Raw genomic sequence first — 24,496 nt, forward strand, 5'->3', positions numbered from 1 at the left:
TTCCTTGTGTGAGTTCACATGGTTGGCCATTTAAGCTGATTCTTAAAGTAAACGATGATTAAACAACCATCAAACATGGACGCCTCAGACAGACCGACCTTCGACCCGGCAGAGACCACATCACCACGGTGACGAGACATAAACTGGTAGGACGGATGATGTCAGAGAAGTGGCCATTTTTATGTGTACTGTTGCCATAGTGACCGTTGAAGCAGAACACTTCAGTATAAAGTCAACCTCGTTCACTACTACCTACTCGCTCTCCAGGGAGGTCTATATACAGGACTATGTAGAGGACTATAAAAGACTCTGGACTACATAGAGGACCATGTAGAGGACCGCAGAAGACTCTGGACCAGAGTCCAGATCAATCGAGACCCGGCTTCTAACGGGGTCAAGAGAAGGTGGCGAGAGCACATAGAGGTCCAGTCAACACGGCCCCTCTGCGTAGCGTGATAGGAGCCCTTATAAAACAGGCCAGTAACTAAGCCACTGTGTTTTTCCATCAGGGTAGACTCCTGGCCTCCGCCGGCCTGATCCTCCTCGCTCCGTATTTCCTCGGGGAGCTTCTGCTCAATGAACTCTTCATCTAAATATGGAGCTGAGACAGGAATCCGCAAGGAGCTTGGCCGCGAGCCGCTATAAAAAATGTAGTAAACCGCGTGTCCCGCTGTGGCCCCTGTCAGCGGCCTTTTATAAGGGATTGTCCCCCCATCTGGCTCGGCTGAAACGGATTTCCCCGTGGCTGGAAGGGTAGAGGACGAGGCCGCAGGTTTTTTTAAGGAGACCGGTCGGTAAGGGTGTTTGGGAAGTCCCAAAGTGTGCCATCATACCGGCAGAGAAGCAGTGAGCTCCTCTCTTGTTTTTAATTTATTCCCGGTGTCACTCCTCCCACACCGCCTTCAGCTCACGTCTGACCTGCGGCGCCGTCTGCCAAAAGGATTCAGATCAGTCACGGCCAGTTCCTGTTCTCTTTCCCTTTGACGTGCTGACAGTAGCTTGTAGCTCTGATCTCTATCTGCGAGGCAACGGGAGGGACGCTTGCCTTTTTCTTCTAAACCCCCCCAAGACCACAAAAAAAAAAAATGCAACTTTTGTTGAATTTTGTATTAAAATCAGATCACATGTCGCAACAGGAAAACCAGAGCATAGGACGGGAAATCTGGACTCTCAAATCAGGAGTAAGCGGGTCCACAACATTCCCGCCTGTGCCCACGCCGCTCTAATGCCTTGACGTGAAACCGTCCCGACGCAGACAGACACGGCTTCGCTGTTACTCTGGCAGCCGCAAAACACACTGGCAGAGCGGCCGCAGCTACTCACACTTAATGGCCACTCTGGGGGATGGCTGAGCCTCATAATGGGGGATATAATTACCTTTAATGGAGCTTAAATAAGCTTTGAGCTCAAATAAATAAATTAAGCCTCCGCACATCTTGAAATGATAAAGTTTGAGAGAGCGTGGAAGGAGAGAGAGAGAGAGAGAGAGAGAGGGTGAAGGGAGAATGGAGGTAGCCCTCAACAATCACCATGGTTACCGTCTCAGCTAATCGTGTTCGCAGGCTAATTGAAACTTGAGATTGACCATAAACTCATGTTTACAATGTTTACTGAGAATATCTAGTAAGAGTCCATACGGCCTTAAACATAATAATAATAATTCAGTTTGTTGGTAGAAGGAACAGGAAAATAATCACTGGTCACTGTGACGTCATCGTGCACGAACATCTGGCCGCCCCGCCCGAGGGTTCCTTAACGAGGACGATCCGAACTAATTAAGTAATTAGCGCTTCACGTGGACAGCAGTGAGAGAAAAAAAGAGGTTGAACCACATCGACAACTGTCTGTTTATTTCCAACAATCCCACACACACACACACACACACACACACACACACACACACACACAGCGGTGATGTTATGTCTCTCACTCCAATGTTTCCTTCACTGACGGCCAATTCTTTCCATCTCTGTCTGCCCTTATGAGAGACAGTTCGTCACTTTCACGATAGCACACACACACACACACACACACACACACACACACACACACACACACACACACACACACACACATGCCGGCTGTCGCCCGGGATCCGTCTCTGACATTTACTCGAGACAATCAATATCACGCGCTGGCCTTCGATCGATAGTTTCACCCTTTTGCCGAGAGCTGTTTGTGTCCCTGAACACCATGCGGATGTTTCAGACCTGCACGACGCCGGCCCTTAAAGAGCCTGTTTGAAGCGCAATTTAGAGCAATTCAACAACAAAAATAAAGAATTCAAATGACAAAATCAGCTTATTTACACAAATATTACTGGGAAATGATTCAAGCACGTTTTCAAACCTGTTAAAGGACAAGTCATAAATATTATTAACAACAATTATACTAATTTAGAATCAAATCAGCTGCAATATCAGATTTTTCCTTTTCCTACATTTCTAGCTCCCAAAGGTATCATGACCTCAGCGAAGAGGGAGCTGTTCCCATCAGGTTCGACATGTTCCACCCCAAATTTAGAACAGGATTCACAGAAAATGTGCAAAAGAAAATGTAAGCTTCTGCAGATTTCCAGTGCATTAGTCGGGTGCATCGATGTGAGAAATCAACAGACTGGCCTTCGTCATATTTCTCTATATTGACGAACAGCTTAGTCATGTGATCACGTGAATGGGTCCTAAAACAATGTGGTCGTTGGGGGCATTGACATGTGTCCGGTCTTGACCGGATCCCTGGGGGCCCATGCTGATCCGATGACCGTAGAGCAGCTTCAAGTCAACATTCGCTGCTAATATAAGGTATTCTCGCATTTTATGAACGCAATATTTCAGTAATCACAACGACTCGACGGGGACCGGATCCACCGGATCCAGCGGTAGTTGGCCGGCGACCTTGAGGGAATTCTTCCCGGTTCCATATCTTGGATGTGAACTCTTCACATACGCTGTTCTGGCCGTGGAGGAGGCCAAATGAGAAGGCTCGCTAACATCCACCTGGGCCAAAGGAAACAACCCCCCCACCCCCGCCTGCTCCTCTGTAAGCCTCGGGGCAGTGTTTGAGGAGTCCAGTGTTTGGAATGAGAAACCCGACTCCAGAAGAGACCCGATGCTGCCTGCGGGGCTCAGCTGCCCTGATAAACCCCCCCAGACCTGATTGATTGGGTTTGCGGCCGAAAACCAACCCGCCGCCGCCGATGGAGGGGTGAAGGAACCCCTAACCGCTCACCTCCGACCCCGGCTTCTAGAGGTCGAGCCGTTATGTAAGAGGCTCGTCTGGAAACACAGAGGTGGACTCAACAGAGCCGGAACAAACCAGGATCAGGAATAAAACTCTGGAACCGCATTTAGACTTTTGCTTGTAGGAATGTGCTGCTCATACCTCCGGGGTACGAGCTGCACACAGCGGAGAGTTTTTACCAAATATAGTTTTACCAAATATTTGCAGTAAAAAGCAATTAAATGGAATACATTTGCAGAAACCCGAACCTGTACAAATAATTCCGGAGCGAGTACAGGGGATCTAGTTTTCTCGGAGGACGGATGGTTTTCCTCGCAGGGTGTTGCCGGGCGGAGAGGACAGGCATCAGGCAGGGGGTAGCGTGTATTTATTCAGGTATTAAAACGGCCTCGGCGCTCGATTCTGTTTAATAACAAACCTCCACGGGGGCATGTGGGCCGCGGGAAACGCTCGGTTTACACAACAATAAAACAGCCAGTGACCTGGACCCGGTCTGGCTCCGAGCGAAGGACTGCAGTCATGTGAGGTGATGGACGCGATCCCACGAGAATCTCACGACGTAGCGATGACATGAATGACGATTAGTTCACGTCACCATTATCCTGCACAAAGTGATCGTGATTCAAGGATCCAACAAAATCCCCTTAAAATTGCAGCAAGACACTAAAGGAACAATTTAGCTCATTGTAAGCGAACATCGTAAAGGAGAAATAAAAAAACTAATCAACTCGTTGATTGCGTTTTAATCACGATTCACGATAACATCGCATATCGTCCCATACCCGGTAAACGCGATGTCACGCCAAACTTAGTGTTTTTAAGAACAGCAGCGATGGAGCCAACAATTAGCATCATTTGTGTGTCGTGTGTCGTCTTCTTCTGCAATGTTTTTAGGACACCCAATTGAAAGGTTAGCGTCACAGGGTGTGTCCAAAAACTAAGATAATAATAATAACTTTTTGGGGGGAAATCGATAATTTGTGATGGAAGCCTGACATGGAGGTGGTCGTGTCCCTGTCTTAGTTTGATGCGAGTGTGTGTGTGTGTGTGTGTGTGTTCAGGTCTTTCCAGGTAGAGGAGGAATGCAGGCCAGTGGGGACGTGTTGTACCGTACAGCACAGTATACACACACACACACACACACACACCAGCTAACGTGCGACCTCGATGTGTGTTAATTAACCTACAGAAAACAGACACACACACACAGTAACTCATCCTTCCTGCAGTCTGGTGCCTTCTAATCAAACATCTGGAAAGTGTTCTCTCTCTCTCTCTCTCTCTCTCTCTCTCTCTCTCCCTCTCTCTCTCGCCCGTGATGAAACGCCTCCGTCGGGTCGACCCGTCTGTCATCGCGAGGCTGAACCCGACCCGTCTGTCAGCGCGATGAAAGGGCGTTGGTGGGTTTTTAAAACATGCCGACATAGTTTATACTGAAATGATTATGATAGACGGGCACGACGGGGCACATCCCCCGGCTTTAGAGGCAGGCAGACAGGCAGGGGGGGCTGTCTGTCTGTCTGTCTGTCTCGATCGAGCGATTTAGTAGCACATTAGACGAGACCACCTCACAGCGTGGCACTTATCCCGCCGCTAACTACCATGTTCAGCAAGCTGCTAAACGCCGGCAATTACACTGCAGTCTGTGCGCCGCGATGCTAACAGGACCGAGGCTACGTGCGCCACCGGAGTCGAACACACACACACACACACACACACACACGTATGTTTAGGCTGCAGCGGGAGATATCGATTAGCTAACTCCGCTGCAACCTGTGTGTGCTGTTGCCAAGGTAACAGGAAGCCGCCTGTCACACAGCGGAAGCTTGGGAATCCACTGTTCAGGTCCTCGTCAATGAGGAGTCACCTGATAACAAGACGGGGTCCAGGGTGCATCCGGCCTGTTGCATGCTGGGATAGGCTCCAACTCATTTCTGCAGCGTCTTCTCTGTGAGTAGAACCTGTAGGTGTTCTTCTTCGGTGGCGATCGGATTCTGGCTTCCTTACGATGTGTTTGTGGTATGGAAAGGTATTTTTGATGTGATGTTCGGGCTGTTTGTTCAGGAGAGAGAAGTCCAACAACTGTTCATACTGTGTTCTGTAGATTACACAAAGGTTGTGGAAAGACGTATTGCAGTTGAAAGGAATGTTTGCAAAGCGCCACATCTCCAGAGACGCATCAGAACCTGGACCGAAAGTAGACCATTCAAGGTCGACAGAAAGCTGGTTGAATGGGAGACATATCCAACACATCACATATCCACACAAGGTGCAGGACCTGTAAGTCCTGCACCTTGTGGTCTGGGTCTCTTCTGGGGAAGTGTGTGTCTTCCTGCTTGGTTGATGGATCCTGATCGATGGCCGCCGCCTGTTCTGTGTCTCTCAGCTCCCCTCAGCACTGATCCCCCCCCGCTCTGGGATTTATGAAGCCCGGGGGGCTGATCCACAGCCAAATTATGTGGGCGGGGCACAGCTGGACTGCACTCCTATCCATCTTCTCCACACAAATCACACCCGAGCAAACAAAAAAACACAAGAAGAGGGGAAACTTTTCATTTTCCTGTAAATGTTCTGTCAGGAACAACAAATCACCGCCGGTCAGACGGACTGGAAGTGTTTGCACAAGCTGCCGGGCTTGAACTTGATGTCGGGCGGACGCCATGTTCTCCCAGCATGCAACGGCGATGAAGGAAGTAGTTCCTAGAAGGAGCGTCCGGATCCCAACGGACGAACTCGCCAACGTGGCATGAAAACATCGTCGACTCTTTTCACCGTCGAACGTAACTGAAGAACCTTCTTCAAACCCTGCTGGCCGAAGGGTGAATTACACTTTTCTGGCGTACAAACATTTGTCCGCCGGTCTGCAGCTGGATGGTGCTGTCTCCGTGGTCATTTCATGGGCGTGCGAGCAAGAGAGAAAAAGAGAGAGAGAGAGAGAGAGACACCGGCGTGGGCCTCACTGTTCAAACACCTCCGAAGTTTGCCGCCGCCGTCTGCCTGCCAGACCTGAGACGGCTCCGGGATCTCACACACCTTCATGTCACATTCTCAAACTGCCTGACGCTCATTCCACACACACACACACACACACACACACACACACACACACACACACACACACACACACGAACGTACAGTATTGTACAATGTAACGCCGTCACATGACCTGTGCCTTGTTTGCCCTCGGACGCCTCGTTTGCCCTCGGACGCCTCTCATGTCTCCTTGAGTGTCAGCTGGGGTGGCGGTGATACTCTGGTCACGTGACTCTGAGAACTTTTCCTTCAACCCGCTACGAATGATGCGTCATCATGGAATCAAAGTCACGTAAATAAAGCAGAGGACAAAGGTCAAAGGTAAAACAATAGCCAGGCGTCCTGGTGTGGTCGGATCGGCCTGCGGGAAAGGAACCTTCTCGACTGTAGATATGGATTAAATATGTTGTGAATGTATCTCTTCATTTGATACATATTTGACTTTCGGAGATAATATCGGAGCGCTGCCTTGCTCGCCGTGTGTGTGTTTGAGAGACAGAGAGAGAGTTCCTATATACCCTAACATTCTCAATATTTTCAATGCTATTCAGTTTACCTATTAATGGTAGAAGAAGAAGATTTAGACAAAATGAGCCGCGTCTACATCGACCCCTGGGTCGACCCTAGTTACTCAAAGCGTGTGCCGTTTAACGTATGAAATGAACATCTGAACTCGTCCATTGGTATGTACCGTGTATTTGTTTCCTACGTAGGGAGGATCAACCGTTTGAACCGCCTCATTCAGCGAGACTTGTTTGTTTAGAGCAAAGCCAGAACGCTACGAGGGGATGTTTGGTTCCCGGCATGACCGCTGTCATTGACGTCAGCGGCGGTGCCGGCGGAACGGCCGTAACGCTCCGAGGCAAAAGTCAACAACAACAACGAATGGCGGCCGGCGACCGCGACCGGAGCTCCGGCAGCTGGGAAGTGAAGCTCGGGGGTTTTGGCTCCGGATCACTCGGATACCATTCATAGCAGACTCAGGTGGACCGGCCTCCTCCGCACACGCACACACACACACACACACACACGCACACACACACACAGACACAGCAGCTGTGCATTTACTGCAGAGATCTTCAACAGGGATCCGGGACCCCTAGAGGGTCACCAGAGTTACTGCAGCGGGTCCCCAAAATGATTTGATCCCAAACTTTTTTCTTCCAAAAATATAAATATGTCCAAAAAATCCACCTTAATATAAATACAACCTATATTTAGCAAATATAAATCTTCCTGTTTGTTCATTAGTATGTTACGAAATTGTGATAAAATACGAATCATCAATTATTATTTTAATGTCTTATCATTGTATCCACCAATCATTATAAAGTACTGATACATTAACTATAGGCTGAACTACACATTATTATTATTTACATGGGAACATTATATGATATGTGATAGGGGGTCCCTCTCCCGGGTCTCTAGCCTTGGGGGTCCCTCGACCAGGTCTCTATAGGCCTTGAAGGTCCCTCCACCGGGTCTCTATAGACCTTGGGGGTCCCTACACCGGTTCTCTATAGGCCTTGAAGGTCCCTCGACCAGGTCTATAGGCCTTGAAGGTCCTTTAACCGGGTCTCTATAGGCCTTGAAGGTCCCTCGACCGGGTCTCTATAGGCCTTGGGGGTCCTTGAAAACATTCTATTGTATCTACTGACCTTTGCAGGTTTTGCCGTCCGGCTGCAGCGTGAAGCCGACGGGGCAGCTGCAGCGCACGCCGGTCGCCGTGTCTTTGCACGTCCGGTCGCAGCCGCCGTTGTTGACGGCGCAGGTCTCTGCAGACGGCGGGACAAAGACATGGCGGGAGGAGAGAGAAGAAGGGGGTGTTAACGTGTGACCCCTGCTTCGGGAAAAACAAGCATGAACAAAGACGGTTAGAGACACGGAGGGTGATGTGGAGCTTCATGCAAAAAATACATCAAACGGCAGCAGGATTGAATGTATTCTCCTGTTTTTGTCATGGAGTCAACACAGAGGTGAGGAAACAATGATTTCATGAGAGATAAATCACAATTACAGGACATAATGACAATGCGCCGGTGAAGGAGGGCGAAGATGTCTTTGGCCGAAACGTCGTTCCTGTTCTCAAACAAACAAAAAAACGTTAATGCAAGTAGAAAAAACCAACGTTAGTCGAGTCGAGAACACGCTCCGCAGAACCGTGTTCTCGTCCGTGGCGCGGATTTAGAGAAAGGTTTGCCGGGACTTGTGGATGTTGCCCGAGCTGATCCCAAAGCAAACAGGAGCCGGCGGTAACTCTAGCTCACCTGCTCGGCCGCTGTTGCTTTAGCAGAGCTCGGCACACACTTCCCCCCGACGGGGCCGCGAGAAGTGCTGAGGTGGCTGAAACGTGACGTCAACTCGTGTTTGTTGAAAAGTGATCGGATTAAATAAAAACTACTCCTAATAAGGACGTAGCGGTTAGCAGCTATTCTGCTTCTGGAGGAAGTCATGCAAATCTTAGAATTTGAAACCCAAATGGTTAAATTTAAAACATTCAAAAGGCTTTTTTTCCCCGAGCGACATGTACGTGGCGGATGTACCCCCCCTCCCCTTTTTGGCAGCTCCCCTCCATTTAATTAAAACGCCAGGAGATGTGTGTGTGTGTGTGTGTGTGTGTGTGTGTGTGTGTGTGTGTCGAAAGAAAAGTGGGGAAATAGGAAAAAGGCCTTTTCAGGCTGGCAAACACGTCCAACGTCTGGAGGTCAAGGCATTAGCATAATGGCCTTTCAGAATGCGGAGTCACAAACGGCCAGCGGAGCCAAGATGGTGGAGGGGGGGGGGGGGGGTTGGGGGGGGGCTTTCTGTCCAGGAACAGTAAAGTATTTGTAGGTTTCTTTGCGTTTTTCCTCCAAACAACGTCCATCTCACGGCCGTTTGTTTCCTCGCCGTGTTTATCGGCTCAGATATGAAACTACTTCAAACAGCAGGAAGGAAGAGCCGCTCCGTCACCGGCGTCACCCCCCCCCCCCCCCCCCTCCGTCGAGTGTGTGTGAGAATGTATTGTTCAGGTCTGCGTGCCTACACAGGTGCATACAGTCAATACGACCTGTGTGTGGAGGTGGTGTTTAAGGGTCAAAGTGATTTATACGGAGTACAGTTGGCCCTATCATTACGTGAGGCCGGGTGAGTCCTGCTCAGTGCCCCCCCCCCCCCTCCCTCTCTCTCCAGGCCTCCACGCCCAGTCCGGGCCCCGGGGCCAGAACGAGCAACGGGAACACAGACGCACCGCCGGGGCCTGATTGATGTGCTGGACAAGCCCCCCACCACCCCCCCATCCAAGCCTCTGCACCCTCCATCTAACCCTGCATACTTCTATAAGCCTGTTGTAGGTGTGTGTGTGTGTGTGTGTGTGTGTGTTTCAGGTTTCATGATTGCATTTAAAAGGAGACGATCAAATCTAATTCCTCACAAAATTTGATGTCACCAAAAATTGCTAAACTTGGTGCCTTTTCTTGCCCAATGGGCAACACGATGGAGCGCCTTCGAAGGTTCACAAACGAACCCGATTGTCGAGTGTGCGTTGGTTGACTAGTGACTCGATCGTCACATGCGTACAGTAAGTTTCCAACCCATCCAGAGCGGTGGGGGAGCAACTTTGGGTTCAAGTGTTTTGGACAATGACACTTCAACATGGAGGAGTCGGACAAGCAGGTTTTAATGCTGGCAGGCTGATTTGGTTACCTTTGGACAGCTGTTCCCAGTCGTATGCTAAGCTAAGCTAACTGGTGTCGATCTTCTCATCTACAGTAACTCTCTTGGTAATAGTAATGCCTTAGTTTAACATGAAGAAAAGATGACTGGATGATTGATTTCTTGTTTCATTAAATAGGACAATACGACTTGGGATGTGATCTAAAGGGGTCAGAGGGTCATTCTTCATTTGGTCTTGACTTTAAGCATTTATCTAAATGTGCCACTGTCCATTCTGGGCAACTGAAAATTTAGTTGATTGGAACGAACCACTGACCGTTGTTAACATGAAAGAGGATTCAAAGACCGAAGCCGTGACTCTCGATGAAATCAACACGCGACGTGATTCCGATTCGCCGGGGAGAAAGAATGAGATGGGGAAAGACGGCAAGTATACACATGTCCGTCACACTCCTTCGCATGGAAACGCTGACCGAGCCTTTCCGTGAGAGGAGGACACATGTTCCTTTGATTACAGCCGGAGAGCGCCAGAGCCAACCATGTGCGCTGTGTATACTGAAGCATCAAGCCAAGTCACAGCAACGGCAGCGCTGATGGGAAAAGGTGAGAGGGGCACGATCAGCTGTCAGCACTCCACAGGATCCCCCTCCCCCCACCGTAGCCTCATGATGGGCACCAAAATCAGCCGTCAGTCAGCGTAGCTCTGGCCTGTAATCACGCAAACACACACACACACCTCCATCTGTCCTGATGGTTTATTTGGAGTCCAGCGCCACTGTAGCACCGCCGACTCGCTCTTTTGACACTTGTGCTCACATGTGTCCAGCACCTGGCTCCTGATTGTTTTTACCTTCAAAATCAAACATCATGAAATGTCTCCGAATCGCTTGTCATCCCTCCCCCGCCTCCCCCCTCGCTCCCTCCCTCCGTCTCTACCATCGGGGATCCTTCTGTCTTGATCGGCGGCGTTGTTGGAGCGCCGCGTGTCAGAGGAAGCAGACAAACTGATGGCCGTGTCAAATCTAACATGCTGCTGCTGTTGAGGCCGCGGCGGTGCAGCGGCGGGAAGGCCTCTAGGGGTGTTTGTTCATGCACACATCGGGGTCGAGGCATTCGGAGGTTTAATTGAAACTCGTTTCACTGTTAGAGTTGGTATCCAAATACGTTGGGACATTAAATTAGTGTTTAGTCTTCAAAATGACAGCGCTTCTAAAAGTAAATTTCCCCGCAGTGGGACTAATAAAGGTTCATCTTTTGAGGGTATTGTTTGAAATGCATGGACCTTTTTTCTTGCCACAACCTCCATTTAAATGCAGGTCCAGGTTCACGCAAGCAATTCTTGGGTCTCGCCCCAAAGACTTGAACCGGTGCTACCTGCTGAGACCTCATGGCACCCTGTTGGAGGGGGAAGCAGGGTTTAGTGAGGAGAAATCAAATATTCGGTTAGGTAAGGGTGAGGGGAGGACAGAAAAATGGGAGGGATAAAGAAAATCAGATTCTCCACTCTTCGTCCACACTGGCCAGAACCTGCTGAAAGTAAAGGTGTATATTATAAGTGTGGAACATGGTTTAATGGACCAGTGGGCCGGTCGGTTTGGAGCATGGGGAGGGTTTTCTGACGTACCTCTGTCTTGGAGAATCAAGGAAGGTTAAATTCAAAACAGTAGAGCAAGAAAGTAGCGGTTTTTGGGGGGAAACACAGATCTGAAAGCAAGAAGCTTGACCTCGTCATTTCTTTGTTTAGGTAGAAGACCTTGATAGTCACATGGTTTCTGCCAGAAAAGGTCGGTGGCGAGTATCTTCAGAGTCCTGGAGTGATGGCAGCATGAAGGAAGGGCCTTTTGGTTTCTGTGATAACGTTCACAGAAATGGGATTTAAAAAAAAAAAAGCTATAACACAGATTCCACTGGGGGTATCACTAAAACGACAGCTAGCTAAGGTTGCTAGTTAATGTTAGCTTGTGAAAGGTGGTGGCAAAACGGAAAGAACACTGATCTCAGACCTGCTGCTGTCATAAAGATATCGTTGGGGAGCGTTCCAATCATTATATCCATGTTTTCGAGTCCCACTCGTTTTCCAGGGATGATTTTGGTATAAAACAAAGAATCTGAGTTCTGGTTTTGGGTATATATTGTTTAATCGGTGCACAACAGTGATGCACAGGCTGATCCAAACTGACCCGGTGTCCAAAATCCCCCGCGGTCACCCGCAGTTACGAGTCAACAGACAAGAAAATGGGTTGGGTATGATTTTGTCTTTATTTATTTTTAGTCACTGTCGGGTTGAATGATGGCATCGGGCGAGTTCAGGTCACTCAATTTTTTCATTCCAGGTGGACTTTAGGTCCGGGAAACCCTGATCCATCCCTTGATATTTATAGCAGAACCAGAATACCCAAAACCAACAGATGGATCAGATTTGCCGAGTGTTTCCTAACGTGTGGTCAAGACTTCTTGAATGCATTTCGCTTCCCAAACAAGTAATATTTCCCTTGTGCTTCACTTGGACTCATCTCACCAAAATAACAGACATGTCAAATGATTCGCTGTCGCAGGACGATCGTACGAGTGCAGCGCAAAGACCTCATGGTAGGTCTGTATTCACGGGGATAAGTTGGGTTCCTTTTCAAGGGGTGTTGCTTTGGCAGTAAGGTATGCTATTTTTGCAACACGGGCGACCAAAAGTGAGGGGATTGGAACACAAAACATTTGAAGTTGAAGGTGCAACTGGGAAAGTAAATGTTAGTCAATAAGCAAAACCTTGGAGCCCTCCAGAGATTTGGTAGGTAGAGTTAGGAAGGACAGCGACCTCTTTTATTCCGTTTTCTATCACGTTAGATACATTTGCAACACAACGGACTGCGGGAGACACAGTGGGCATCAAAGGTTTACGAAAATAAAAAATAAAATAAAAATAGACAGAGAGGAGGACGAGGAAGAACGGAGAGGAGTGGAGTCGGGGATACAAGCACAAGCGCCATGGCAACACATAGAAAGAGGAAGAAAAGAGTTACCCATAAGTAGCCGCCGTTTCACCCGCTTGTCCACATCAGCTACTGACGTGGCATTGAACTCAGAGCTCTCAATTGCAGCCTCATCTTTCTCTAAAACACAAGTGACAAGGGGACAAACAGTGAGCAGCAGGTTAATGAGAAGCCCAAATGACCAGACCTTCAGCCCCTCTTGGCGTTTGAGCAAAAAAAAAAAAAAAACCAAAGCCAAGAAGCAAAGAAGCGATGAAGAAGCGCCAAAATCCCTGTTAGAGTGTTAATCCCCCAAACAAATGATAAAAAATCCCCCAGAGCAAACAAAAAGAAAAAAAATGAGAATGAATGGAATGATCAGTATCAGTGTGGAGCTCACAAAATGAAGCGGTAGGCAGGGAGGGAGGGAGGGAGGGGAGGAAGAGGAGGAGGAGGAGGGGGAGGTTCAGGGCTTACATATGAAAAAAGTCAACAAAAATCAAAGATGTTAGAGGTGTGGGGTGGGTAACAAGACACAGGGCTAATTGGGTAACAAGACACAGGTGGGCAGACATGGGGATGGGATGGGGTTGTGGTGGACGTTAAGGGGATTTTAAAATTCTGACGTTGACGTTGTTGTTGTCACCGATGGAGTCAGCAATGAGTCCTTGTTAGGATGGAGGAGGAGGAGGAGAAGGAGGAGGAGGAGGAGGAGGATACGCGTCCATCGTTTCCAAGACTCAAATTTGGGAACAGAGATGGAAGCGAAGGAAAAGGGAAGTGGGGTGATGATGATGATGATGATGATGATGATGATGATGATAAAAGGGAGAGGGGAAACTGCAGAAGGAGGAGCTCGGAGGAGTAATGACAAGATGAGGGGAAATGGTGAATGGAGAGAGAGGGGGGGAGAGAGAGGGGGAGGGAGGAGGAGGGAGGGAGGGAGGGCATGCAGAGAAATAAAACAATGAAAAAGCAGGAGGAGGTAGTCTGGGGCAGCGCTGGTTGCCTGTTTGTCTATGGAACACATCACAACTGGCTTTAACATGGTCCCAGAGCTGGGCAGGGGGGGGGGGGGGGGGGGGGTGATGGTTGTAGGCTCACTGTTAAGATGGCATGCGTGTTGGGGATGGTGGGTTTTTTGGGGGGTTGGCCGATGGCGGGTCTTTTCATCGGGCCTGAATGAGCATCTCTCCGTGAATGGACGCCACTTGCCGCTATAGGACTGGGCTTTGATGTACACACACACTCCTATGGGTGGTGGTGGTAATTAATGTCCCTTCCATCCCCCCCCCCCCCACTACTGTTTTCTGTCTCTGGCGTCCTGATGGACAAAGTGGAGGACTCTCTGAAGTCCACTCGGGGGATGAATGGAGGCTTTCTGGTGAGATGTGGCCGTGTGAATGTGAATGTGTGGGAGTGTTGAATCGAGAGCTTGTGCATACCGCCTTTTTTCAGCTTTCTTGAGTGTGTGAAAAAATCTGTCACAAGATGGAGATAAAAAGGAGGGGAAAAAAGGTGGGAATGGAAGGAGTCCCCCCCGATCCTAAAGCGTCTACGGGGGCCAGAGTGTTTTAGAGCCAGACCTACTTGGGGTGGTGGGGGTGTTAAACCACTCTACAGGACTACAGCTAGGAGGAGAATGGTTAAAATAAAACAATGCAGGAGGACCAAGGTCACTAGAAACAACAACAACAATCAAAAAATGAAAGAAACCACACGAATGCAGGCTCTGCCATGCAGCTGGACAAGCAGACAGACAGACAGACAGGTGATTAGTGGGGGAGGCAGTGATGTGGCACATGTAGACACATGCAGAAAGACGGGGTGCCTCTCTATTAGGGTGCAGGAGAAAGAGGGGGGGGGGGGGGGGCTGATGGATGAGGCATGGAGGTCATTTTGTCGTTTTCGGGTGTGTTCGCTCGCTTTTAGGGTTGGGAGGTGGAGGATGAGGAGGCAGAGAGAGAGGTGGAGGAGGAGGAGGAGGTTAGGTTTTTGCTTTCGTGGGAGCTTTACCTAAGATCAGGCTGCAATTGAGATGTCCGTTTGTCCCCCCCCCCCCCCCAAACCCACCAGTCACTTCCTCTTGTGCACTCGAGGATTTATCCTTTAAAAAAAATCCACCTGATTTATTTTTACCATGGATGCTCAGACAAGACAGGCAATCAGGTACTATCACCAGAAAGCAGGAGGAGGAGGAGGGGAGGAGGGAGGAAGAGGAGGGAGGGAGTAAGGAGGAGGAGGAGGAGGAGGAGGAGGAGGAGGAGGAGGAGGACAGCGCTACGTAGAAAGGGTCACAGGGAGGGAGGTGGGGAGGGTGGAGGAAGGTTAAAGGAGGTCCAGAGACGCCCGGACCAGGTCCTGTCTCTCGTCAAAGTATGAAGAGAGACAAGAAAAGACACAACATCGGGAAAAAGAGAGAGAGAGAGGAGGGTTCTCAAGCTCTCTCTCTCTCTCTCTCTCTCTCTCTCTCTCGTTCTGCTTCCTCTTCGTTTTCCTCGATGGTTTTTCTTCTTCAAAAAGCGGCTGGAAACAAAAAGGGGTTATTGGCAGTCAAAACCGCAATCACAGACAGACAGACAGACAGACAGACAGACAGACAGACAGGTGTTTCCAGTGTACGGACACAGCAGGATCAAAATGACATCAGATAACGATGAGTCGTCGTTTCTGCAGGTTGGACTCTAACCTCGGGTTAAATGGCCCCGCTCTGGTTTAAACCACATGGAAAACGTTTACCCGTTTTTATTTATTTTCTATTTGCTTCATTAAAGTTTACGTTTACGTGACAGAGAATGTGGAAGAAACCGGGGAACCGAAACAAATGAATCGCTTCAAGGATTTCTGCCTTCATTTTGTGCCAAATTCTACCCATAAGTCCTGGATTGTTTTTTAATTTATTCCGACTGTGTGCTGGTAAACCACACGGCAGTTCTTTTAGAAAAAGACAGAGCACCTCTTTTATTTTGTAGTTTCTGTCTCTTGTGTCTTTACTTCCCCTTGTTGCAGGTTTCCCTCCTTTTTTCTGTGCATCACCTGTGTGTATGAGTCTCGTTAGTGTTCCCTCGTGTCCTCCAATCAGCATGCAGCCTGCCCTCAGCTGGTCTGCCCACCTGTGTCTTGTCACCCAATCAGTCCCTGGTGGATTTAGCCGTGTCTTTGGCAGTGCCTCTTGTTTTTCAATCGGGTTACAGCCTGTCTTCACCATGCTCCCTCAGTTCTATGAATGAATTTGACTGTTAGGGTTAGGAAATTCTTTATTTTATTAATAATCTGTGGATTTTCTTTAGTTGTCTGCCTGCCTCCAGTCAGTTTATTTTTCATTAAATCATGTTGTCCCTGTATTATTTATGCCCCATAGAACAGAGTTCACAGGAACTATATTAAAGGGCCCAATCACACCAAGTTGTATTGCCTGCAAAACCGCAATACCTTCAAATGAATAATTGTAACGCAACAAACACTACGTTACGAACACGGCATAAGTTAAGTGTATTATGAAATGTTGAAATTAGTCGACTCCTGGAGGAAAAGCCTCGTCTGCACCGTTTAGTTTGTGTTCTTCTGCATTACACAGGAACATTTTTCACTGCTATCGGTCCAACTGGCCAGCAATAGTAAACCAAAATACATAAACATAAATCTTATTAAACAGATGGATTCAATTCAGTCATAATTTAAGGACTGAATGTCATAATTTAGGGAATACATTAAGTAATTTGAGGACACTTGATTCAATTTAAACAATTTATGGTACACATGATTATTAATTCAAGGGTTTACATTTGTGCTCACAAATATCAATACTTTAATACCTCAATGTATTCCAGACCCTCGAAGACAAAACATTTAAACTACAGGCAGCGTGACTGGAAACAGGCTGCATTGAAAAACTGCTGGAGGAACTACTTCTTGCGTGTCTGTCAGCAGGGCGGCGGTGGACGAAACCGAGTCTGCGAACAACTCCACTTACCTGTGATGCGTTGCTCATCGTCTCCTGATTAGAAACAAAGCGAGGGGGAAACTAAATCACCTCTAAAGCCGGAGCCAGGATGTGGAGGAGTCACGCTCCTGGCTCGGCTCGCCGAACCAACCCGACGTTTTTTTGGACGTGATGAAAGAGTTCGGAATGTTTTCTAGTGACGCTTTCCAGCGCTGTACGTCAGTCTGAGGAGCCCGAGAGGCTCAGCTCGGGGCTCGAAAAGCACATGGTCCTCCGGATCATTTTGTGTCTAACTTTAAAACCTGTGCAAATGAACCCAGCATGAGAGCCCTGCTGGCAGTAAGCGGTATTACAAGACAGGGCCGCTAGCTGGTTAGCATTTCAGTAGATATCCCTGCAACACCTTTTTAACCCCCGCGTTGTTTCTTTCTGTAATCTCGTGACTCAACACTGACGTCACGGTTCTGCTGGGTTGTCCATAATGTTTATTACACCGCTAGCGCAGACGAGACGCAGGATAACGTTTCATTTTTAATCTTTCTCACCGACAAGCTGAAACGCAGCGTCCATGTTGTTGTTGTCAGATTTAATTCATAAATCTGTGTTCAGAGAGTACATACAACACATGTGACTGTGTGTTTGTGTGTGTGTGTGTGTGTGTGTGGCCGTCACTCACCGATGCAGGTCTTGCTGTCCGAGTGCAGGGCGTACTTCTGGTGGCAGCCGCACACCGGCCCCGTGTCCGTGTCGTCACACGTGTGCTGGCAACCGCCGTTTCCATAGTTACACGTCACTGCACACACACACACACACACATTCAAGTCTCACCACTGGCTTGTATATTATGAGTAACATGAGGCTCATGTGTTTTTGTTTTTTTGTTAAATGTCCACTGTCCATCATGACGTCCATCAACCAACGTTTGAAGCATTAGAGCCTTTCAGAGGCTTTCACAGTCGCTCAACTCTCACCGTCCAGAGAGAAAACAAGACGTGTTGCCAAACAAAGTGTAACTAAAATACTTTTTTCCATATTCCCTCGAGAAAAAACCCAGCAGCCCTTAAATTCCACGTCTGCAGGCGCTCAGCGTGAGGACTCGGGAACGGGGACGGAGCTGCGAACGAGGGTGTGGGGGGGGTCGAGACATGAATTCTCTCTCCTGAATCCTTCAGCACCTTCGGCTTGGCCCGAAACGCTTTACTGATTTCGGTACTAAATGTCCGACATCCGACCTCCTGGAACTCGTCCATCATTGCTATTACAGATGTTGATTACAGGATAACAGTTTAGCTCCTTCATCGCCGCCGGTACGTAACCTCAATAAAGTCGAGGCTACGAAACAATGTGTTGATACCTTGCTGCCACATGAATTGTTAAGAAATAAAGTGACAAGTCAATTGACTGAGGGTTAACACATGGTGGAAAACATTTGACTAAATGTAAGGGATGAAATGAGCCACTGACGCTACGCAGCGTTAGCCCCGACCTATCGGGGGTCTGTCTGGGAGCGACAGCCAATGAGGCATCGAGGGCGAGTTGTTGTTGAGATGAAACACAGTAAAGACATTTGGAAAACCAGCTGTTTTTTTCCTGAACACGGTCGCCAACAACAACGTCAACAAGCAACGGCTATTTTTGGAGAATAAAAAAAATGATGTCTCACTCCAATATCAGAGCACGCTCTACGTTTCCCCCTAGTGGCACTTTTGCAGGTATCCGTGAAGACATGTTAATATATATAGTGTATTTTCAAAATAATATGCTGATAACATTCAGTGTCTTTTCAAAATAAAATTCACAATAAGGTTACGTGACAAAACCATTTCGTTAGTTTAAAAAAGGAGCACGATTGATGTTAACTTGAACGAATCACGTGACTAGCGAGTGACAAACGAGTCAAGTGACTATCAACACTAACGATCCACATTACGACTACATGACTTGATGTCAACAACAGCTTGCCTCCCTGTGTGGGGTTGTGTGTGGATGTTGTGCAGCACTGAGGTCAGGTGTTGATACGTACATGTACAGCCTTTCTGGTTTTTGGCCAGCTCAAAGCCAGGACGGCACTCGCACGACACCCCGCCCTTGCCCGGCGCCTCCCTGCAGATGTGGGCACAGCCGTGGTCCTTGTTCATGCAGTTCATCCCGTCTGTGGAGAGGAGAGAGAGATGGGAACAGGGTCAGCTGACAAGTCATCATCTCCACTGGCACTGTTTTGATAGTGAACAAACTGCCCGTCAACTACAAAATTCATTGCTGACTTCAGATTGGAGTGAGCGGAATATTAGAAAACGCCTTCTATATCACTTTGTCAGGCAGGCACCTCACATCACCGATATCGCTGCCTGATAGATGGGTACCAACAATGTTCTGGGCTTTTTTAAATGCCCTGAAGTAGAACCCTCCAGTCCTGGACCATGACCCTGTTTGTCCAGTCAGCTTTTCTTTAACATAATGCATCGTCGTACAGTGAGACCCAGAACCACAGCAAAACGTTCACAATACCAGTTTTGTGCTTTCTGAGATGTAACTTTCTCATATACTAAAAACCAGACACACTTCCTCTTCTTCATCAGCACCAATTAAACCCTGGCTTTAATTTATGACTCGGCTCAGCCCATGTTTACAGCTGTCACAGATCCAAGGCTTGTTCTTCTGCTCAGCCCTGACCAGACTGGTACACCTCCTCTGATCCCTCCATCCGTTCATGCCTCCCCCCGTTTGATGTGGTCTCCTATCCTGGTGATTTGTAGAGCACACTGTGGTGATAATGTCTGAAATAGGCCAGCGTTTGAAGCTCCATCAGCTTCAGGCGATGAAGCAATGAGGCGAAGGGAAGGTTACTGGTTCTGGATCCATCTGCATTTCATTAACAATGACAATAAATTATACATGAATTCTTCAATCAACATATTACCAGAAGCATTCAACTTTGAGGAGACACTGCACTGAATTGGGCCTCTTCTTGTAAATGTACCACTTTAATGTGAGAGACAATTCAAGTACTTTCTTGTAAATGTAAGTCTTATTGCCATTATTGTTGCATCTTTACTCCTCAGCATTCATATTAGTGTGGCACCACACACTTCATCGAGATTTGGTCCAAAGACACACCCACTTCCCTGGTCACCATGGTGAATAATGTCCCTTCATGGGGGCCCAAAGGCGCTTCAAGTACCTCATTAGGGTGCCATTCCTTCTGGAGAGTCCCCTTCACAAACAATACGTCTTTTCTTAAACACTGCCATTCTCGCGGTCCACTCCCAACGGGACCATTCCATCAAAGTCCAAAATCAAAGGAGCCAAAGGAAAATTGTGCATTTACACAATTAACAAAAGATCAAACCGAATCTGCCCACCGTTCAACATTATGTAATTCCAGACAATTCATTAAAGTGTAGGCGGGAGTTGATGCACACATCTGGACTCTGCACAACCCAGAAGACCAGCAGAGGCAATGAAGCCAGGGGGTAAGAACAACTTTAAACAGTTTGCCAATGCATTGACCCTGTTTGAAAACTAAACTCATAAGAAAGCAGAGGATCGGCAATCAATTCAAACCCGGGAGAAGTCAAATAAACCGAGGCGGGAGGGAGGAGGTGGACACGGGGCCGGGACTCAGCACAATCCAAGCCTAAAGCAACAAACACAAAACCTGCGGCCTCTCGACGTGTCCGACATGACGAGGCAGGGAGGGGCCGGCCGAGCCGGCAGCTCACCGACACGTTTACTTGTCGGACCTGAATAACCCACATGGGTCCCTGGATACATATCCAGACGGATCTGATGTCGAGCTCTGTTTAGCTCAACGTCAGCGCCGGAGACCGGAGGAGACCACAAAAACACCTTGAGAATGAAGCAAATGTAAAAATGACTGTAGGAAAACTTGATCAGACGATCCGTTATTGTAATCGGCAGGTATGATGCAAGTATACCTGCCAGACTTCACCACCACATTACTGCTAGGTACAGCACTATGACCTGGAGTTCCTGTTCCTGGATTTTACCAAGAGGTTGGACCCAAATGCAGACAAAGACACACTCAGGTTTCAATTAAACATTTTACGAAGCACAGGGGGGTTTTGTTGGGGGTTTTGGGGAGTCCAGGGTTTCAGTATAGGACAGGGTCTCCAGGGAAGACGTCTGAGGAAGGTAAATGGCCAATCTGTGGCTGGATTTGTGGAGACAGGTGGACAGGATCTGGAAATGACCGAAGCCCAGGTAATAATGAACACAGAGGCGAGATCATCAACTCAATCAAGATCGTCACGGAGCCAGAGGGCACTGTTGATGGATCCGGAGGATATGTGTCGGCACCGATGAGGCTGATGAGGGAGGAAGAGGCCACGCCCCCACAAGACAGCAAGGAGAAGGGAAGTGGAGGGGGAAACAAAGACTAGCTCAGGTTTGCAAAAGACCTGAAACTTGTTTGTCAGCTTTAAATGAATGAATGAATGTGGAAGAGAAAGGTATTCTGTGGCAAGAACTGTCTGTATTTGAAACACCTGCACGCTTCTTTTTACAAAACAGTTTCTGTCACTTTGGATGCCAGTTCTTCAGTGAGCAATGAAAAAGAAAGGGGAGGAGGTTTCTTGTTTCCAGCTCGGTGCGGAGCTTTGTTTGGACTGGGGAGGTCAGCGGGTTTACGGGCTACCGAAGCTCCTCACCGGAGCCCCAGAAGGTCCAGATAAAACACCGACACACGCCTTCACAGCCCAGACAAGAGCCCCGAGGACCCGGTCTGTCTTTCACAGTCTCTCCTCTGTCTCTTTTATTATGCTCCGTCTTGCTTTATCCACCTGTCCACACACCTCTCTCTCAGATGAGGTCCAAGAATATCACAGTCATGTTATTACAACCCCGACTCTCGCAGCATTACACCCCAAAAAAGTCTGGTTGGCAGAGTGTGATGGGAGACAGGAGAGGAGGAAAAAAAGAAAGGAGGAATGAAGTGAAAGACGAAGAAATAGGAGGTGAATGTGGAGGAGAACGGTAGACAGACAGAGATGGATACTTCAGAGCTGAGGAATGAATGATGCACTTATGAAGAGATTTGACTTGGTAGCTGCCTGTCAATCAGCAGGTAAGCCCCGCCCCCTAAAGCGCCCCCTGCTTTCTGGTCTGGTGGACTCTAAATGGACCATAATGTACTAAATGAACATCATGCTGGATTGAAGAAGACTTGAAACTAGAGATTGAGACCATAAACTCATGTTTACAATGTTTACTGAGATAATACATCAAGAGAGAAGTAGGACCATTTTCTCATAGACTTCTATACAACCAGAGAGGAGTCGCCCCCTGGTGGCCAGCAGAGAGAAGTAGGACCATTTTCTCATAGACTTCTATACAACCAGAGAGGAGTCGCCCCCTGGTGGTCAGCAGGGAGACTGACAGAGGCTGCCTCTTGGTGTGCGTATATGTGTGTTATGTAGACGCCCACACAAAGGTCTCACACTTAAAATGCTTCTTTCTTAAAATAAAGCTTTTAAATGAGCCTCAAACGCTTCAATAAAACGGGAACAAGTTACAGAAAACACACTGATAGGGTAGCTGTTACATCACTGCTTACTTTTTCATCAACCTGTTGCTGCCGGTGCAGATTTAAGCCTCTCATTTAGCATTCGTGTAGCCGCCGTGGGACGGCCGTGTTTTTAATCAACGTTGAAGTGTTGAAACCTGTGTGACGAAACCCACGACTCAATTTAGTTATAAAACGCTGGTCTTGAATTTCAGACTTAAATGAATGATGAAGTGCGAGAAAATATATTCTTTTACGAGTATTGAAGTGAAAAATCTCACCAGACAGGGAAAAAAAGCCTGTCTCACCCCCCCTCCCTCCACTTTTCCATCCACGCTCTAAATGCTGTTTTAATGCTGTCTGTCTGACGCTGGCTGTCTCTCTCTCGCTGCTCGGCTCACAGTGCTATAGGTGCTAAGCCATGAATTTCAATGGAGCTTTTCTTCACCCCGGCTGCATTGAACTGCTTTAAATAAGGACTGTGCCTTTCTAATGACCCTCCCCAATCTCTTCTTCAAACACACACACATCCCTCGGCCTCATTCTCTTTACTTTCTCTTCACACGCATCACAGGACTGTGGTTTAATAACGTCACTTTCATTTTAGGAAAATATATTTCATGCTTCACGTCATCAGAATTGAAGGGGAAACGGTGGAATCGAAGCAGAAGTTCCTCTTCTTACTCGAGCAAACACAAGGAAAGCTGGGTGGTGACAGCAACAGGGTGTTATGGGAAACGGGGTCTTAATTTGAAGGAACGCGAACAACCGCCGTTCTGCAGAGCTGCAACGATTAAACATGAACTGACGGGACATTTTTAGTAACGTTATTATCCGATCGTTTCGGATTCAAACGTAGCTACGGGTTGCAAACCCGACAAAACAAATGATGCATAAATTAACTTATTACATTCTTGCAATTGCTGTGATGGAACGGCTTCTTTGATCATGTTTTTTTAACAATGTGCTGAAATGAACTGAAACCAAAAGGTTTGAAGACGTGAACCAGCCATACTCTGCCTCTGATTGGCTTAATCTGATGAACAATGAGTGCTAGCCAATCAGAGTAGGGCGGGGTTGTGCCTTCCCTGTAGTAGGCCTTTGTCATTTAGCCTCCTGGTGTTGCTCCTCGTTGCTCTTTGGCTCCAGGGAATGTTCCTAAATCCAGCATCCAGCAGCAAAGGTGAACTGCAGCCAATGAGCCGGGGCCTGGAAAGGCCTGCTGTTGACCACATGTTCAACTCGGTCCGCAGAGCCCTGAAGCCCCGCCCCCTTCAGGTAGTCATCGGGTCCCCATCGATCCACCCGCCAAGTGTGAAGTAGATTGAATGAAAGACACCAAGTCCTTCCTTTTATAGTGAATTCAAGTATATTTCATGTGGAGTTAATGAGCTCGGACCCCGTCGTGGTTCTTTAAATACACAAGCAGCGTGGTTCCCCCGAGGAACAGCTAGAACGTCACGACAGCGGCGTTCACACAGAGGCCAGAGAGCAGGCGGAGTTCAGTGTGTTATGTTAACAGAGTCCAGCTGCCGACGTTAAAGAGGGGGAAAAAACGCCTGATCAAAAAATTAGCTAGAAAATGAAAAAAAGCTGGGGAGCGATGAGACGGCGTGACGTCGACTCGGACATGTTTGCATCCGCCCGCCATGTTTCCCCCCGCCAGCTCAGCTCCACCCACCGCCGTTTGAAACACTTCCACCGACCGCAGACAAACTCTGGACTAAAAATACAGCAGAACGAAATAAAAAGGCAGGTAAATAACTAGTGTTTACCTCAGAGAGAGAGAGAGAGAGAGAGAGATAGAAGTTGTTAGAGCTTGTTTTCAAAGTTCAAATCCCACGCTGTAATAATATTTTAACAAAGTATTTATAAAGTGAAGGAAGAGTGGTCGTTTGGGGAAGGAAAAGCATGAGTCACTCTCAGCACCCGGACCGTGTGTGTGTGTGTGTGTGTGTGTGTGTGTGTGTGTGTGTGTCGGCCTATAACACACTGTCGTTGCTGAGAGAGAGACACACACTGCTGTAAAAAAAAACATATTCTGCTTATATTACTTTTATTTAAATTATCTGTATTATTCTGTTATTATGAGAGAGAGAGAGGGAACTCAAAGTTTTACCAAAAAAAACCCACAAT

At 48.0% G+C, this 24,496-nt stretch overlaps 1 protein-coding gene across 1 annotated transcript in view; it reads right to left on the bottom strand.

Moving 5' to 3' along the window:
• The window catches only part of scube1 (signal peptide, CUB domain, EGF-like 1), a 56,349-nt gene that overhangs the window by 12,373 nt on the left and 19,480 nt on the right, over nt 1-24,496 (bottom strand). The window contains exons 4-7 of the mRNA XM_084038861.1: nt 18,860-18,988; nt 17,513-17,629; nt 12,945-13,034; nt 7,935-8,051 (exon numbers count right to left, since the gene is read on the bottom strand). Of these exons, the coding sequence (XP_083894987.1) occupies nt 7,935-8,051; nt 12,945-13,034; nt 17,513-17,629; nt 18,860-18,988 (453 nt within the window). The remainder of the gene's footprint in view (nt 1-7,934; nt 8,052-12,944; nt 13,035-17,512; nt 17,630-18,859; nt 18,989-24,496) is intronic.

The sequence above is a fragment of the Eutrigla gurnardus genome (genome assembly GCF_963514095.1).
Source record: "Eutrigla gurnardus genome assembly, chromosome: 21".
Classification (NCBI taxonomy): Eukaryota; Metazoa; Chordata; class Actinopteri; order Perciformes; family Triglidae; genus Eutrigla; species Eutrigla gurnardus.